Source organism: Myripristis murdjan, chromosome 3 (assembly GCF_902150065.1).
Source record: "Myripristis murdjan chromosome 3, fMyrMur1.1, whole genome shotgun sequence".
Taxonomy (NCBI): domain Eukaryota; kingdom Metazoa; phylum Chordata; class Actinopteri; order Holocentriformes; family Holocentridae; genus Myripristis; species Myripristis murdjan.
Window position 1 is genome coordinate 47057662 of NC_043982.1, and position 19637 is coordinate 47077298.

The following is a 19637-nucleotide window of genomic DNA, read 5'->3' on the forward strand; positions in this document are numbered from 1 at the left end:
TTGTTAGCACTGTTAGCATTGTTAGTGTTGTTAGCACTGTTAGCATTGTTAGCACTGTTAGCACTGTTAGCATTGTTAGCACTGTTAGCACTGTTAGAATTGTTAGTGTTGTTAGCACTGTTAGCACTGTTAGCATTGTTAGTGTTGTTAGCACTGTTAGCATTGTTAGCATTGTTAGCATGTTGTTAACGCTGTAGAATAAACACACAACATGATGATGACTTGTATTGATTGATTGGTTTTCATTAGTGTGTCATGCACACAGGTGCCCAGCCCATAAAGTCTTACAGGACACGAGACACAGATGACAAAAATCAAATATCCAGAAAAACACGCCTAGCAAACAAGTAATAAGGTCATACAAATAATTCTTTTTTTCTTAATGACCGTGCATTTTTTATAAACCTCGCTAAAGCAAATACATCCTTCCTGAATAACCATTCTAGTTTACTTTCATCATTTAGCCAAAACAACTCAGGTTTAACATTCTGCACTTTTTGAAAAAGAGACTGCCTCTCTTCATTATACAGAGGACAATGGAACACAAAATGCATTTCATCTTCTGTCACCTTTAAATTACATCATGAACAAGTTCTCTCTTCCTCTGGAATGGAGTTGAATCTACCCGTTTCTAATGCCAGGGGGAGAATCCCAGCCCTCACCTGGGCACACAGGGACCTTTTACCTCTGTCCAGGGAAAGGGTTCCATATGGTTCTGGGCAGTAAACATTTTTTAGTTGGCAATAAGTTCTGAGTTTTGGTTTAAACCATATGTCATTAGCCCATTTTTCTTTGTATGCCAGGAATAACTTATGCATCGCAAAATTAACATTACATTGCAGACTGTTAGTAAAGATGTGTTGTTGATCCATCTCACTAAAAATAGCAGACAGTTCACAGCACCAAGGATATTTATTGGCTTCATCCCAGTTAAAGACTTTTTTGGCAATTCTTCCTCTGGCATAGAAGACAAACGATTCCATAGCCTAATCATTTCCCCTTTCTGCTTTATCAGACATGGAACCCATCCCATGTCACCCTGGAGAGCCAGAACAGGAGTAAATGTACACTATATTACCAAAAGTATTCGCTCACCCATTCAAATGATCAGAATCAGGTGTCCTAATCACTTGGCCTGGCCACAGGTGTATAAAATCAAGCACTCAGGCATGCAGACTGTGAAACAAGACATTTGTGAAAGAATGGGCCGCTCTCAGGAGCTCAGTGAATTCCAGCGTGGAACTGTCATAGGATGCCACCTGTGCAACAAATCCAGTCGTGAAATTTCCTCGCTCCTAAATATTCCACAGTCAACTGTCAGCTCTATTATAACAAAATGGAAGCGTTTGGGAACAACAGCAACTCAGCCACGAAGTGGTAGGCCACGTAAAGTGACGGAGAGGGGTCAGCGGATGCTGAAGCGCATAGTGCAAAGAGGTCGCCGACTTTCTGCACAGTCAATTGCTACAGAGCTACAAACTTCATGTGACCTTCAGATTAGCCCAAGTACAGTACGCAGAGAGCTTCATGGAATGGGTTTCCATGGCCGAGCAGCTGCAGCCAAGCCACACATCACCAAGTGCAATGCAAAGCGTCGGATGCAATGGTGTAAAGCACGCCGCCACTGGCCTCTAGAGCAGTGGAGACGCGTTCTCTGGAGTGATGAATCACGCTTTTCCATCTGGCAATCTGATGGACGAGTCTGGGTTTGGAGGTTGCCAGGAGAACGGTACATTTCAGACTGCATTGTGCCGACTGTGAAATTTGGTGGAGGAGGAATTATGGTGTGGGGTTGTTTTTCAGGAGCTGGGCTTGGCCCCTTAGTTCCAGTGAAAGGAACTTTGAATGCTTCAGGATACCAAAACATTTTGGACAATTCCATGCTCCCAACCTTGTGGGAACAGTTTGGAGCGGGCCCCTTCCTCTTCCAACATGACTGTGCACCAGTGCACAAAGCAAGGTCCATAAAGACATGGATGACAGAGTCTGGTGTGGATGAACTTGACTGGCCTGCACAGAGTCCTGACCTGAACCCGATAGAACACCTTTGGGATGAATTAGAGCGGAGACTGAGAGCCAGGCCTTCTCGACCAACATCAGTGTGTGACCTCACCAATGCGCTTTTGGAAGAATGGTCAAAAATTCCTATAAACACTCTCCTCAAGCTTGTGGACAGTCTTCCCAGAAGAGTTGAAGCTGTAATAGCTGCAAAAGGTGGACCGACATCATATTGAACTCTATGGGTTAGGAATGGGATGGCACTTCAGTTCATAGTATGAGTAAAGGCAGGTGAGCGAATACTTTTGGTAATATAGTGTATTTGTTTTGAATAGCATTACCCCTGGGTGAGTCCTTACTTCCCCATATTCCTGCTGCATATAAGAGAACCGGGGTGACACAGGCATCATAGAGCTTTGAAAAGGGAGCAGATCCCAGATCCTTGCACTTCATTTTACTCACAATCGAACCTAGAGCTCTACCTGCTGTATCTGCGAGGGGGTTAATCCCTTCTTCCCATTTTAGATGTTCCTCCAAAATGAAGCCAAGGTACTTATAAGTCCTGGTGTAACATATTGGCTTAACTCCCACATAAAAATGAACGGAGCTTCTATTTACACCCCTTTTTCTGAAATGTGTAACTTGGGTTTCCCTTGGTTAACTGACATTCTCCATTTCCGACACCAGTTATTAACAATATCTAACAGGGACTGGAACTCTTCCTCCCTCTCTGCCAGGATAACTGTGTCATCCACATACAGAAGTCAATTTAATTTCAAGTCCCCAATTTGCACCCCAGTCTCTTCATTTTTAATTTGTCGGGCTAGATCATTAACAAACAAGGAGCAGAGGGGAGGGGAGAGAACGTCTCCCTGTTTGACTCCCATTAGAAAACCATCCTGTCCTCAGATCATTCACCTGAACACATGCCACTGTTTTTTTGTCTAATGCTTTAACCGCTTGATAAAATAACCCATCCACGCCCACTGTCATAAGTTTATACTCCAACAAGTCCAACAAGTGATGTTTTATGTTTGTCTATGAGAGAAGTGGGCATTGTCATTGATTCAGTGTGTTCCATTTCTATAATTATGTCTTCAGTTTTGCTCTTCAGTGTTCTGTACATGCTTGGTAGTGTTCAGCCAAAAGCTTAGTTGTGTTTATTCAATGAATGGTATGTTCAAGTTCCATTTTGTGAACATGTTACAGTTTTTTTCAATTGCTTACACACATTTTCAAAGCTCTGTGTCTTTTTCTCAAAACTTTACACACAAATCCAACTACTGCTCACACAAAATGCAAAAAGCGCCCTATCTACTGCAAAATGAAACACAGTATTCAAAATATTGTAAACACATCTCAAAAGCAAGCATTTGTCTCACATCACAAACACATCTCCCATTGTGTCACATACTTGTGTATATCATTTACACACTGCCACTCTAAATCTAAAGCTCTTTTGTTTCTATGGATTTTCTTGATATATTGCCATATAAGAGTGAAAATCCAGTAGCATGCAAATAGAAGTCAACACAAGCAATAATTACGGTGGCCGAGAACCGCCAACGCTGCAAATAAAAAAAACGCTGCAAATAAAAAAAAAACGCTGCAAATAAAAAAAAACGCTGCAAATAAAAAAACGCTGCAAATAATAAAAAAAACGCTGCAAATAAAAAAAACAACGCTGCAAATAAAAAAAACGCTGCAAATAAAAAAAAACAACGCTGCAAATAAAAAAGAAAAGCGCTGCAAATAAAAAAAACCCACAACGGAAGTGAACCGAGGAATGTTATTACCGATGCACAGGTGTGTTTTTGTGTGAGAGAAGAAGAAGAAGAAGAAGAAGAAGAAGAAGAAGCAGAAGAAGAAGAAGAAGAAGAAGAAGAAGAAACAAACGCAAACGCACTACGCAAAACAAGTAGAAAAACGACTGCAAAAGTAAGTGAAATAAGTGTTATTTATCTTGCAGTCACCACTGTGACTGCGGGCTGCACCGAGTTGATACGGAGGACGCATGTTGCAAATGTACAGTTAGTTACTCGGTTATTCCATGTTACTACTCCTACACCCTTCCCCCCCGGGAGCGCCGGCACCGACGCCACCCACGTGACTTTAAAAAAATGCACATATATCTATCTCTCTCTATGGATATAGATACATCTATCTATCTATCTATCTATTTATCTATCTATCTACCATATCTATCTATCTGTCTACCGATGCACAGGTGTGTTTTTTTGTGTGAGAGAAGAAGAAGAAGAAGGAGAAGAAGAAGAAGAAGAAGGAGACGACGACCGAAAAAGTAAGTGATTTTTTATTATTATTTTATTTTATTTTATTAAAGTGTTATTAATGTCGCTACGTGACTGTAGTTTTCAATGTGTTATATAGTTTGGCCATGTAGCCCTGGGTATGATATAAAGCTCATCTGGAGAGGATGCGTTATTTGAATGTGACTTTAAAGCTGTGTGGGGTGGGGGGGGGGATTTGAGAAAGTACCATAATGTCATTGAATCCTAAACTTTTCTCTCTTTGCTTTGTCATTTACCAGGTCATGTTTTGTCCCTTCTGTGGAGTGAACCTCCAAACCGTCCTGGTTTATTGTGGCTCATGTAGTAGAAATGTCAGTTTTCTAAGGAGTCTTCAAGATGAAGGTGCATTTTTTCTGACAGTTAATGAGGTTCTTAAAATGATGGATTGCTAATCTTTTTTCAGAGAATATACTGTGTGTTAGTCATGAATATACCACTTCATATGTTGAAATCCATAACAAGAGGCATGTGGAATGCAATGAATGTGAAAAGTAGGATATTTCACAAATTCCAACATGTGTCAGCCATTACACCCTCCTTGGAGGTAGTGTTATAATGATACTAGAAATTACTATCTAGATACCATTTCTTGGCCCACACATCAGAGGCCAAGACATGGAAAATTAAGAAAGCATCTTAGTCTAGTACTGATCCCTGTAAACAATCTCTCATCGTCAAGTTAATAAGTTATTCCCTTAGTGACAATTATAATAATTGTGTAAAAGTAATCTGTCCTATGCAACAATTTAGAATTTTTTGCAGTGTGCTACTTTAACATAAAGACATTTTGAAGTAATTAATTATAACAAGTGCACTGAATAGCTTGATTCCTCCATAACTCCAATCACTAACTACCATGTCACCCACACATGCTAATTTAAACAATCTTATTTATTCACCTGTCTGTAAAAATTGAAAACATTTATAATGCCGTACAGTATTTAGTATCTAATATAGAGTCCTCCTTTCTACCCCTCAGGTCCTGAAGCTACAACAATGGATGAACTAATCCAAAAATATTTCACAGAGGGCCATAGTTACGAAATAATAGTTGATTTGCTGAAAACAAAACACAACATATCAGTTAGTCTTCGTGATCTGGAAAGAAGACTAAAAGATGCAGGCCTGACCAGGAGGATCAACTACACTCCGATTGCAACTGTGCAGGCAGCCATTTCTGAGGAGCTGAAAGGATCAGGCCAGCTTTTAGGTTATAGAGCAATGTGGCAGATTCTGAAACAGAAATACTGTCTTGTAGTCAGAAGAGATGATGTGATGCGCCTAATGGCAGAGCTGGATCCATGTGGAACAGAGATTCGCTCCAGACGCAGATTTGTTCGAAGGGCATATCATTCAGCGGGACCAAATGAAATCTGGCATGTTGATGGCTATGACAAATTAAAACCTTTTGGAATTGCCATAAGTGGCTGTATTGATGGCTTCTCCAGAAAAATCATGTGGCTGAATTGTGGAAAGTCCAACAATGATCCTTCAGTTATTGCTCAAAACTATATCAACTGTGTAGCTGAGCATGGAGTTTTTCCAAAGCGGCTTCGCACAGATTGTGGCACAGAAAATGGAGTAATGGCAGCACTTCACTGTACCTTGAGATCAGAGCATACAGATGACTTTGCGGGAGCTAAAAGCCACATGTATGGCACTTCAACATCCAACCAGAGGATTGAAAGCTGGTGGTCCTACTTTCGGAAACAAAGGTGTTGAATTCATTTATGCTTTACTTGACTGTGGATTTATGTGTTTGCTGTATGCATTTATATTATTTCTCAAATCCTATATATATTGCTGTGGTTTTTAAAGGAAAAGGTATATTGTAGTGAAATCTCCAAAAGGCATTGAGTCAGTAGCAAGTGTACGTGTAGATCAATCTACACCTTTTGCAAAATGATGACCTTGATGAATAAAATGTGTGTGTTCTATCCAGGAGCCAATTTTGGATGGATCTGTTCAGTGACTTGAGGGAGAGGCATCTCTTCAATGGTAGCCCTGCACACACAAAGCTGGTACGATACTGCTTCCTGGGAGTCCTGCAGAAAGAGCTGGATGAATACAAGCTGTACTGGAACACTCACACCATCCGTCCTGTCCACCAATCCCGGTGCCCATCTGGTAAACCAGAGGCAATGTATCACGTGCCTCACAGGTGAGTATTGATGAATGATCTTTACTTACAATATTTTGGATTAAGTTATATAAATATACACATCCGGTCTCTAATTTTACATTGACACATTTAATAATGTTAAGTAAATAAAAACTGAAATAATGTGGTGCTCTAAAACTTGTGTACTTGAATGCACTTGAAAATATTTTTTAACATTTTGATTATAAAAAATAAAATTCACAATAAATTCTTCCCTCATGCATAGTGCTTTTCTCTAATATTTGATACTTAGTTTAAATGATGATTGCTTGTCTTTGGGTCTCTGCATCCATGTCCTGTAAGAATCTCTGGAGATAATTAGAATGACCATGAAACTAAAACTTAAAACAGGAAAGCTAAACTTTCTTGATGTGTTGCTCAATGTGGACACTTTCCCGTACTTGCTCCTAGATTTGATGGGAGGAATTGCGGTTTCCCAGCATCTGCCCAAACCCTGAACAACATCACCAGCATCATGCCAGTGCCAGCAACTCCTGATGGGGATGAGCATGAAACTCTCTTCACAGAACTGCAAAGACAGAGTGGTCTAAGAGCTCCTTTGCAGTGGGAATCAGCTGTGGAGAACTACATCACCCTGAAAAGCATGGCTGGTCTTTAAGCCTTTTAGGGACATATTTGGCTTTTTTTTTTTTTTTTTTTTTTCAAAAAAAAAATTGATAATTTGTGTAATATTTGCCGTATGTCATTTCCCTCTCTCTCCTATCACTTCCTGTCTCAAATAAAGGTGTCTACGCCTGAAAAAAAGTCTGTAGTTCTGTATTTTTATTATAGAAGCAAACTGAAGTTGCAAGCCCATTCCTGTGCAGTACATAATAATACAACAAAAATATGTGGTGTCAAAACAGACCACATATTAGAATTACAAATCAAAATATCAAACAAGTACATGGCTACTGCAGTTTAAGCAGTACAACTTCTTTGTAAACTGTAACTTTTAAAACAAAAGAGGGAAACCTCTGGAGGAATGTGCAACTTAACTTATAAAATTACAAATGTACAATGAAATATAACAAAAACAGATGAAAAAAACACGCATACACCTCTCATTCACTAGTCTACAACCACAAGTTGTAAAGCTGTCTATGGGCATCCAAAACCAGGGGAATTCTTGATGCCAAAGTCCATGTTGGCTTTGAAGGCACTATAAGTGTCCAAAAGAGGAAGCTTTAGAATGTTGGCACAGGTATTCGCCATTGGGAATGTTGAAGTTGTCGGACACAGGAACTGAAGGCGTGGCAGAGGACTCAAACCAGCAGGAGGCACACATGGTACACCTGTAGCGAAGATTAACACCTCCTCCAAGGTCACTGGGCTGTCATTTTCTAAAAGTACAGAATGTTGGAATCAATTGACAGTAAATTCTGTCTACATCAACACTGGAACTTTTCATAATATGTGTGTGTATAAAATCAGACGAGCAAATTGACTAACCTTCACAATCCAGAAGATAGTCCGCCCAGTAACTCATAGCTTTTTCTTCCTGAGCCCTCCTGTTGCTTCCCTTTTGACTAAGCTCAGGCAGGAACAGATTTTCCATCTCTGCAGCAGACAGCTTCACATCAGCATGACAGAGAGCAGGGGTCAGGACCCTTGGATGCTGCTGCAGAGCTTTCAGAAACTGCAGACTTTCAAGTCCAGCCTTAAATCTAAAATACAATTAAAAGATGCAAGCAAAGTTACATGTGCATCATGTAGAAGTAAATAAGCAAGAAAATGGGACAACAGCAACATGTTTTTTCATAATTATTTTAGCGACAAAAACCTACCTTTCGATTGCAGTGCTGTTCCTGTGGATGATGTACCACTTCAGGTACTCCTCTACAATCTTTTTTTGTTCGTCACATGACCTGACATGCCTGAAGCACCCAGCAGTCTGCAACATGGCGCTGTTCCTTACCATCAAGTCCTGAAGGATGTCCAATGACGGTGCATTCAGAATCTAAAAGAAGAAATAAGAGTCCCACACATTTCAAATATGACAAGTAGTTATAAAAAAATGGTAATGCCAGAAGTATATCTTGAATGAATGGTTTAAGTGGACAAAAATCTCTCTTTACTCTCTTTACCTATTCTAGAATTTCACACCCTTCTATCAAGTGTCCTCATACCTCTTGTAGGACTTTCCCTATCTCCTCATCTGTAATGTCTACTACAGATGCCTTGAAACTGGTCTGCCCTGAGATGTAGCTGACCAGATCCTCTGATAGAAAATTAGGACCAGGTCCGCCATGTACAATGGACACAGCTATCATCTTCCCTGCTAAATAGTACTCATCCTCTTCGATAGCTGTCCAAGGAAATGCAGAATAAAGAGATATTAAATCAGTTTCCATATTTAAAAGCACTGTATGGTTGAAATGTTTTTTTTTCTTTTAATACATTATACACAAAACATAACCTGTTGAATTATAGACCAGGTAGCGGCTCTCCACAGGTCCATCAAATATGGGCCGTTTGTTCAGTTCTTTCATAAGAAGGGAAAGGAATTCCCTCTTAGGGCCACCTGCATCCAGACCTTCCTCAAACCTCCCTTCATCATCAGTGAATTTCACCAGGATGTCTTTCTTTTCAGAAAATGTTGCCCTTCTGAATCCTCTGACTGCTCCATCCCAGATGTCAGAGCGACAGATGTTGAATCTGCTGACAGCTTGATGGTCAATCTCTAGTGCAAGGTTTTCAATTACCTCAGAAATTGATAGCTGGTCCACCCTGCCATCAGATAAATCATGGCCATGTTACATGGTACATGATAGCAGACATTTTGGACCAGGAAAAATAACAACCACAGTTGAAGTAAGGTTAACTTTTCTCTTACTCTGTTTCCTCTGGAATTTCATGACTGCACCCAACACTGTCTGAGTCATCCTCATCCTCTATAACAATTGGCGCATAGAGCTGAGTATATTTGCTGAAATATTGACACACACAAGTTTACATTGTTGATGTTTTTATATAAAATATACTTGAATTGTAGACAGGAAAGTATAATACCTATAGCACGCAGTTTCCATCACACCTCCTGATGTACTTGGGCCCTCTTCTGAGTCAGAAGGTAAGACCTGAATCACAAACCATAACAGGGATAGGACAGCTAAGTTGAAGTGATTTAAGTCATGGCTATCTGAGGGCTGATTTAGAAAGAAAAGATTATTCTAATGTACACAAATGTGGATCTCTATGTCAGTGTGACACATTATTTATGTACTTTAAGACATTAATTGTGTGACAATATTTTCAGACAAGGAAACAATGTGAACAATAGACAATGTTTAGGAGACACAATTACTGGAGCTGCTGAATCAGTGCATGACTCTCCATCTGCAGGTTCCCATAACTGGAAGTAAAAAAGAATATATCGGATTTGATTGACAGAACTAGAGCAGAACAAATTTGACCATGAATATTGAAATTTATCTTTCTGACCGATAGTGTGTGTGATTTGCAACAGGGGGAATGATCATTCTTACATTATCACTTTTAATGAAAAACATACAAATTATTATGGTGTGATTTTGGAGCTATCTGCACTAAATTAAGTTGTTTTCTTAAGTTTGTAAAATATGTGTAGGCCAGGACGCTGCAACATTTAATTTAAAATGCTATTTTGGCACATGTTTCATCATAAAAATGTGGCTTCTATAGGATATATTCAGTAAAATCTAAAAACATTTTCACTTCCTGACAGAACTTACAATATAAACAATGTAAGACACAACAAATGTAGCACTCACTACTGTGTCAGCTGCACTGAATTCTGCAGAACTGCGACTCATGATGATAACCTCTGAATCCGATGAGTCAGATTCAGAGGTTTCCTGAGCTGCAAAATACAAGAACAAGCATAAGTGGATTTTAGACTACTCAGGACAACAGACAACTTTTCTTGACAAACAAATTAAAAAGCTCTTTTTGGTTGGTAATTCATTTCACAATTACTTACAAGAGGTGAGGAAATCTTCGGCTGTACAAATGTACAGCGTTATGCGTTGGTAGGCCTTCCCAACTGCCTCCTTGTAATGTTTGAGCGTGAAGGGTACTTCTTCTCCTGGTATATTTGTTACCCGTGTGCCGTCAGGATAAAGCAGAACATACGGACCACCATGTAAATTTTGGTGGAACGTCTTCATTTTATGCTCAGCAGCTCTCTGAAGTTCTTCAGCATTAGACTCTGGCCGCACCAAAAGGGGAAGTACCTTGCCTCTAACAGTCTTGAGTACACCATCTTTAAGATGGATGAGGCCTACTGAAATCTACAGAGAAACATGGAAATAGGCGACTGTTACCTAGTTCAGTAACACTACAAATACATGACAGAATGGACTGCCAGCAAATTATTAATCTATCTCAGCAACAAAAGTTACCTGCACAACCCTCAGGCTGTCTTTTGATGGTGCACTTCTCTTCTTAAAAGACGCTCGTCTCTCTTTTTCTTTTAGAGTCCGAAATTCCTGGAAAGACTCCAGTGCCGTTTTTCGTGTAGCTTCTGCTTCAAATAAGAGTCAAATCAATCATCATTGAGAAAGAACAGAGAGATAGTGTTCTCACCCATACTCATAAGTTATAGAATGTACACTGCCTAAGCCTAATAATTAATAAAAAAATTGAAACATTACCTCCACTTGTGCCAGGTTTATCCCCATCAGCCTCACACAGGAACTCGCCAGGTTTATCCCCATCAACCTCACACAGGAATTTGATGTCTTTCCCACATGCAGAACAAAAGGCTGATTTTGAAGCCAGCTGGTGTCCACAAAAAGGACAATACATTATGATCTGCAACAAAACAAAACAAGTATTATTAGGTTGCTTTGCACTTCAATTGCATGAACATTTTTAAATAACACAACATTTGGAAAGATTAATCAGTACTACTTTCAGTGTAATGCTGGCTCAACACAAGGACTATCTAGGGCAAGACAAGTCCCAAACCCGGGGCTACATGGCCAAACTATATAACACATTGAAAACTACAGTCACGTAGCGACATTAATAACACTTTAATAAAATAAAATAAAATAATAATAAAAAATCACTTACTTTTTCGGTCGTCGTCTCCTTTTCTTCTTCTTCTTCTTCTTCTCTCACACAAAAAACACACCTGTGCATCGGTAGACAGATAGATAGATATGGTGGATAGATAGATAAATAGATAGATGTATCTATATCCATAGAGAGAGATAGATATATGTGCATTTTTTTAAAGTCACGTGGGTGGCGGCGGTGCCGGCGCTCCCGGGGGGGAAGGGTGTAGGAGTAGTAACATGGAATAACCGAGTAACTAACTGTACATTTGCAACATGCGTCCTCCGTATCAACTCGGTGCAGCCCGCAGTCACAGTGGTGACTGCAAGATAAATAACACTTATTTCACTTACTTTTGCAGTCGTTTTTCTACTTGTTTTGCGTAGTGCGTTTGCGTTTGTTTCTTCTTCTTCTTCTTCTTCTTCTTCTTCTTCTTCTTCTTCTCTCACACAAAAACACACCTGTGCATCGGTAATAACATTCCTCGGTTCACTTCCGTTGTGGGTTTTTTTTTTATTTGCAGCGCTTTTCTTTTTTATTTGCAGCGTTGTTTTTTTTATTTGCAGCGTTTTTTTTATTTGCAGCGTTTTTTTTATTTGCAGCGTTTTTTTTTATTTGCAGCGTTTTTTTTTATTTGCAGCGTTTTTTTTTATTTGCAGCGTTGGCGGTTCTCGGCCACCGTAAATAATGGAACCAAAAATATTTAATTTTTCTGAATAAATAAGTTGCTGTTGTGGATGCAGCATTGTACAGCATAATAAAAAATCAAAGCAAAGTACACCAACCATCACATATGGAGGAGAGTGTGAGTGTGTGTTTGTGTGTGTGTGTGTTTGTGTGTGTGTGTGTAACTGCCGGTTCAGGATGAAGCAGTCAGTTCAGACAGACGGTACCCCACATCTTGACCAATCACGTGCGGCTTTCGCAGAAAAAAATAACCGGCTCCTGAAAAAAAAAAAAAAAAAAACGGCTCCCAATCAGGAGCCGGCTCTTTCGTTCACGAAAGACCCATCACTGTTCCAAAGCGTCCTCCACAAACCTGGACTCCTCATCCTCTGCGTCTTCCTCTGACTCCACTGGCTCTCTCTGCACTGTTGTTTGACAGATAGTTTGACCTTTGACCTATTTATAGACCTATGTCAAGGAGTGATTGGTTGGTGTTCAGTAAAGCAATTATTGTTTCCATATATGAGGACAGAGTCTGAGGCACTGATGAATAAGTGTGGCATTTTGATTGGTTGTGTTTGAAATGGGAAATCAAGTTACTTCCTGATAGATTTTTGTGTGTTAGCTAGAGAACTGTGTGTATTGATTTGCAAAAAGTGAATAGCTAAATTGAAAACTGTGTCAAGGCTGAGAATTAGTTTATGGTTTTGCTGATTTGAGGTGAAGTTGTGAGGTTTGAGTGAAAGAGTTTAGAAATAGTGTGATATATAAAGGTTTTGTGTGTAAGCAATTGAAAAAACTGTAAGAGATTTGATGGCTGTCAACTCAAAACTGAATACAGTATAGAGTATACTGTACTTTACACTACAGGTTTTTTTTTTTCAATCACTTTTTCCAGTATAATGGAACTGGGATCCACTTTGTCATCATCTTCACCTCCAAACCACAGCAGAAGTTTTCACAAATTAAACAATACAACAAAATCAAACTACGTACAGCCACAAAACCTTATTTTTGTTGTATTGTTTTATTTATTTTTATTTTTGCTTTACATATTATATATGTATGTTTATTTCTGTTTGTCAACTCAGAAACTCTGGTTTCAAAACAGTAAATCCATCGGCCTATTGAGAGGCGCTCTTCCCAAAATAACACATTTTGTTTGCAAAAGGCTCTTACCATGACAAAACATTTCAAACATGCAGCAAAAGCACATTTTGTCACCATCCAATACAACTAATCCACTCACTCACTTCATACTCAACTCCATAATACAACACACCCTTTTCAGTCTGAGCAGGTTCAACCTTACTTTCTCCTGTGTGGATTGCAGTCATATTTTTGATGATTTACATCATTACATATTGTAAAGCAAGTAGCAAAAGCCAATATTTCCCTCAAACAACTCAACTTCTGCCCAAATGAGTAGATTCCTTCAGTCAGCTCTACTGTACTGTAACCCAGCTGACAGCAGAATACAAAATACAGCTGTCAGTTTGAACAAGGTTCTCCTGTGAGCTGCACATTCAAATGTGAACTTACAGTAAAGAACTGCATCCAAACTCAAAGACTTTGAGGTGAAATTTTACTGTATTGATGGAAAAACTGAAATACTGTAATTCACATACAGTATTACACAGAAAAACTCAGAGGAGTTGAAAAAAAAAATACAGAATACAATTTATAGGCCCCTTTTTTGTAGGTGCGTCCTGACTGATTGGTGAATGGTGATTGGTGGAAAGGGCAGTGATGCAGGTGCACTAGTGATTTCACAGAGATGCAGCTCATTTCTATCAGCTGTGAGCAGATGTTTTGCTTTTGACTACCACAGTGAAGTCAATGGAGTCAGGGCCATGGAAATGACACATGTGAGAAGTGATGTGCAAAAGAGCCTGAAAAATGTGTGAATCCAATGAAAAGGTATGAAAACATTTGCAAAAGAAAACTTCTGCTGTGGTTTGGAAGTGAAGATGACGACAAAGTGGATCCCAGTTCCATTATACTGGAAAAAGTGATTGAAAAAAACTGTAGTGTAAAGTACAGTATACTGTATACTGTGTTCAGTTTCTTATTTATTTTCATTTTTTGGTTATTTTGGAAACAGCTGTTACTGTGAAAAATGTGCTTAATTTCTATTTTGAGCTTTGCAGGACTCTTTTTGAAAAAATAAATGAAAAGCAGTAAAAAGTGCAGTGTTTTGTGTTCAGTGTGTTATTGTGTTGCTGCTGATGTGAAAGTGTGTTCATATGATGGAAATGTGTTTCCTTTTGTCATCAGAGTTACATTTTGACAAAGGATTTTGAAGTTTTGATGACTGAGTTTCAGTTTGCCATGAATGTGAGAGTTTATTTCCAGGTGTTGTGTCTTATTTGCGTTGTGTTCAGAGTTTTGGCACAGTGAGCAAAGCATTTGCAAAATGAGTTCAAGCAATCAAAAAAAAACAAAAACTGTAAATGCCGATGAAAAATCATGAAACAGAAGCCTGGCATGGGCTTGTGGCTCCTCAAGATGTTTATAGAGGTTATTAAGAATGAAGAGCTTTGCGTCCTCTACTCCTCTCCCTGTCTGATAGGCAAACTGTAAAGGATCAAGTCCCTCTATAGAAGACGTGACCAGGCCTTTAACGATTCTCTCAAAGATTTTCATTATTAATGATGTTAATGCGACAGGCCTGAAATCATTTAGTGTTTCAGGGTTAGATATTTTTCGGATTGGAGTAACAGTGGAAGATTTCCACATGTTAGGAATTTGATTGCAGTCTAATGACATTTGAAAGACATGACGGAGGACACTGCAGAGCTCATCGGAGCCCGTCGGAGGCAGAAATCCTCATGGAGGCTTACGAGGAGGTGAAGGATCAAATAAAAAAGAAGGGCAACACGGCCCCTGCTATAAACAACGAGAGAAAGCGTGGCAAAGTACTGCAGAAACCATCACAATTACAATCCAAATAGTCTGAAAACATAGTTGTAAGTGAAATTGACTGCAGATGTGAGTGAAATTGTGTAAATGTAACTCCATCAGACTGTATAACACTGATAAATAGATGAGCTCACTGACTGAATTGAATTTCCCTTCAGGATGAATAAAGTTCCTCTTATCTTATCTTTATATTTGCCCCTCATGCTCCATGCTCCTCTGCATGCACATCAAGATAAAATCCCCCTCAGGTGCTCATCAGGTGGGTTTTGTGAATAAGAATTCCTTTCACAGCATAAATGTTCAGGTGAACATGACTTTTTTAGAAGGGACAGGAATAAACATGGGGGTGGCAGAGCATTATATATTAGAAATAACTTTCTGGCTAAACTGTGCTCTGAGTTTATCTCAGATAGTTTAGAATCTCTATGGGTCAAAGTGCATCTTCCTAACCTTAAGCTGGAGCTGATAGGCTGCTGCTATAGACCTCCTGGGACTGATGTGCAATACCTCGATGATTCATGTATGTTAATTCTTGTAATCTGTCTCAGATGATCTGTCAATCAACCAGTTTTTACTAACAGCGCTGGCCATACCTCTGCCACTTGCCTAGATCATATTTATACAAATCTTCCTGAATACTGCACTAAACCAGTTACTCGATCTGTGGGTTTTAGTGACCATAATATAAGGTCAATATAGTGCATAAAAGGATGTTTAAGAAATTCATTCTGGAATGTTTTTTGTCAGATGTTAGTAATATTGACTGGACTGGTGTGTATGCTGCTGAAGAGCCTGAGGCCTCCTTAAATATCTTAATGGAGAGCTTCAATGAAGATTGTTGATAAGCATGCCCCTATGAGAAAGTGTATTGTAAAAGCAAGACCAGCTCCATGGCTAAATGAGACTCTTAAGAGCCTCATGAAGGGAAGAGATGAAGCCAAATCTACAGTAGTAATATGAGGACAAGTGGAGGACAGATTCAAGTACAGTCAACTGAGAAATCAGGTTATGAAACTGAATAGGTCAATGAAAAAAGAAGATTACATACAAAGAATAAATGCTGTAAAGCAGGATGGCAAAGAGCTCTGGAAAACCCTTAATGAAATAATGGAGACGGACAACTGGTGGGGCTTCTTTTGTGGAATCAGAAGGCATGTTTGACTAAACCACCTGATACAGCAAATTATTTTAATGACTTCTTCATAAATAAGGTCAATGCGCTAAGGCAAAACATGGACAATAGTGAATTTGATTCTGATTATCTAAAACTTATAAAAAAACAACGTGATGTTGGACAAGAGTTGCACGTTCCAGTTTAATAATGTGGAGGAGCAGGAGGTCAGGACGTTGTTGAAGTCCCTGCCTGAACACAGTTCAGTGGGCACTGACATGCTGGACAGTAAAGGACTTGCTCTGGCAGCTGACTATGTTTATGAACCGTTATGTCATATATTAAATGCATGTTTAATGAAGGGAGTTTTTCCCACTATCTGGAGAGAGGGTAAAATTATTCCCATCCCTAAAGATGGCAGACTCGCACTCACTGGGAAGAACAGTAGGCCTTTAACTCTTCTCCCAGTTCTCAGTAAACTGATGGAGAGAATAGTGCATTCACAAATACAGGATTATTTTGACAGTAATGGCTTGAACACTGAGTTCCAACATGCTTACAGACATAACCATTCAACTTGTTCTGCCCTTACAGTAATGACAGATGACTGGCTGAAGGATATGGATAATAATAATCAAAGATGACTGGTGCAGTATTACTGGATTTTAGTGTGGCATTTGATGTCATAGATCACAATCTACTCATTGGCAAACTAGAATGTTATGGATTCAGACCAACCACCATCCAATTTATGAAAAGTTATCTCACAGGTGGGACGCAGAGGGTTTATTACACTGGCAGCTGGTCTCTCTCAAAGGGTCTTGGACTGTGGGGTCCCACAAGGGAGCTGCCTGGGACCACTCTTATATGCAATATTCACACATGATTTACCATCAGTTTTGCATAAAGCAACTGTACAAATGTATGTTGATGATTCCACAGCATATTATGCTGCTAATACTGTCAGTGAACTGAACAATGTTTTATCAGCGGAGTTAAATAGGGTATTTGTTTGGATAAAACTAAATAAGTTGGTGCTAAACATCTCAAAAACTAAATCAATTATCTTGGGGTCAAATCATGAATTGTCATCTACACCAAAAATGAGTGTGAACTTGGCGGGGGAACCTATAGAACAGGTAGATAAAGTAAAATTACAATAATAGACAGTCAGCTTTTGTGGTATCTCAATGGTGAGGAAATGTGTGTCTTATGGCCCTACACACCTTGTGGGACAGGTGGCTAAATCTTTAATTTTATGTCACCTGGATTATTGTGCACCTGTATGGTCATCTGCATCTACAGGTCAAATAACGAAATTACAAACTGCCCAAAACAGAGCTGCCAGGTTAGTGTTGCCTTGTCCCAAGAGAACAAACGCTGTCAGCATGCACCGTCAACTCTCAGGGGTAACGGCAGAGAAAAGGCTGGTTTTTAATGAAACTCAATTCTTCAGAAATGCTGTTTTCTTTTCTGCCCATTTTCTTATATAAACTAATTGTTCGGTGCGACCAGGTTCATTCTCACTTGACTAGATCAGCTGATGATGGCCAGATGTTACCACGCCCAAAATCAAATTTTTTCAAGAGAATAAACTTTTTAATATTGTCAGTTAATGAACACTGTACACTGCTTGTGATGTGCGTTGATTGGTTTAATAGTCTTCATCTTATAATTTCAGATGGTCTGCAGTGCTGACTGTCTGATCAGCAATGTTGTGGCAAAGTGGCCCGGCTCAGTCCATGACCCCCGAGTCTTTCAGACCTCCAGAATCTCTCAGCACCTATCACAAGGTGAGCCACACAACCTCTATTAATAACCACTTTTTACATCATGGCTGTGTCAAGAATGTCACTCTGTTTATGAGGTTGTGATGATGAGATTTTGTATTGACAGGTCAATTTTCTGGTGTGTTGCTGGGGGATGGGGGGTATGCCTGCCAGCCTTTTCTCCTGACACCACAGACCCCCAGGGGGCACAGCAGGCCTACAATCATGCCCATGCCAGGACAAGGGCCAGGACTGAAATGACCTTTGGCCTCCTGAAGGTGCTTTCACTGTCTTTAGGACTTAAGGGTCAGGACTTTGAGGACATGTGACATCACTGTGGCCTGTGCTGTCCTCCACAGTGTGGCCTGCCTGAGGAAGGAGAGGGCCCCCAGAGTGCCATCACACAGACTGGGACAATCCTGCATCTTCCCTGATGACGACAGTGGTCGGCTGCTCAGGGACCAATATGTGTTAAATTATTTTAGTTAACATTCATGCTCTAAATTTAAGTTAAATATGTCCTGCAGTGGCAGAGACGCATGCTGTGAATTTCAGTTAAATATGGCCTTTATTGGCAGAGGACTATTTATTTATTTATTTTTTTCAATTTAAATTGATTTTGCCTCTTATGTCGTTTGGGCTGTATACTGTGTGTATACAAGCTTGCTACTGCATCCATTCATTTGTCTGTTCATTTGTTGTGTATGGATTTGTCCTGCATTTCTTTCAGTGTGCAGACATGCAGGGTGTATTACATACAGACCTTTGAATGTGTCTTTATTCTTGTATTGTATAATATGCTTTGATTCTGTGCTTTCTATCATGTAGAGTCACTGTGTGAAGGAGCTGATGGTTTACCTGCTTTGATTTATCCTTATTTAATAAAGGAATGTCATGTTACTCTTTGATGTGTATTTATATGGGATGTATATTTTATAGTTTATGGGAAACTGTACATTATCTAATGATTTCAACATCATCTAAAATCATCATTTATCTACAATGACTGAAATTAATGATCACAAATGTTTAAATAATGACAGTGGGTCTAGTTTCAACACCTTCCTAAAATGATCGCCTAAGAAATTTTATTTGTCAAAAATGAGTTTTTTGTCTAAATCATCTCCTCTTGATGCTGGCCACCTCTGGCAAAATAACCAGCATCAGAACAGGTCATGCCATTCAATTTTACGTTTTTAGGCTATTTTAAGCGTTTCAAGATGGCAGCGGTATCAAGAAGAAAGAAAATTTTCTCTGCCAGTGAAGTTATTTCAATGATCCAGGGCTCATCCTCAATTGGTAAGTGATGAGGTTTAGTATAACTTTGGCATATAACATATTACAATTGCCTAAGTCAACAAAGGCATGTTCAGAAATTTGCCTAAGTCATTTATTTCTGTTATGTTACATAACTGACTGACATTGTTTTTAGTATGTCAGTAGTCATCTTTTTTTTTTCTTTATAACCTTTTTGAGTGAAATTATCAATAAATATCATAGTTAATCTTTGGTGATTTTTTTTGTGTCTCCTGAAAAACCTGAAAAAATGACTTAGGTGATTATTTTAGGAAGGTGTCAATGTGATAACAATTTGTAGTGGGCAGTGGAATAACTATTAGTTTCTGTTTGTGGTGACTGCTGACTGAGATAAGGGA

At 39.2% G+C, this 19637-nt stretch overlaps 1 protein-coding gene across 1 annotated transcript; it reads right to left on the bottom strand.

The window, feature by feature from the left end:
- Positions 1–7918: 7918 nt before the first annotated feature.
- On the bottom strand, positions 7919–10594 carry LOC115357279 (G2/M phase-specific E3 ubiquitin-protein ligase-like). Its single transcript, XM_030048698.1, has 5 exons — positions 10554–10594; positions 8891–9201; positions 8601–8779; positions 8259–8431; positions 7919–8138 (listed from the first exon to the last, which is right to left on the bottom strand). Exons 1-5 carry the CDS (start codon positions 10592–10594, stop codon positions 7919–7921), a joined length of 924 nt encoding a protein of 307 aa, XP_029904558.1.
- Positions 10595–19637: the final 9043 nt, after the last annotated feature.

Excerpts from the sequence above, each read along its gene's own strand:
- LOC115357279 (XM_030048698.1), bottom strand. The coding sequence starts at position 10,594 with ATGGTGGTCCGTATGTTCTGCTTTATCCTGACGGCACACGG. Across the intron at positions 8,780-8,890 it reads CCTGGTCTATAATTCAACAG|CTATCGAAGAGGATGAGTAC; the intron begins GTTATGTTTTGT and ends TTCCTTGGACAG. Across the intron at positions 8,432-8,600 it reads TAGGGAAAGTCCTACAAGAG|ATTCTGAATGCACCGTCATT; the intron begins GTATGAGGACAC and ends TTCTTCTTTTAG.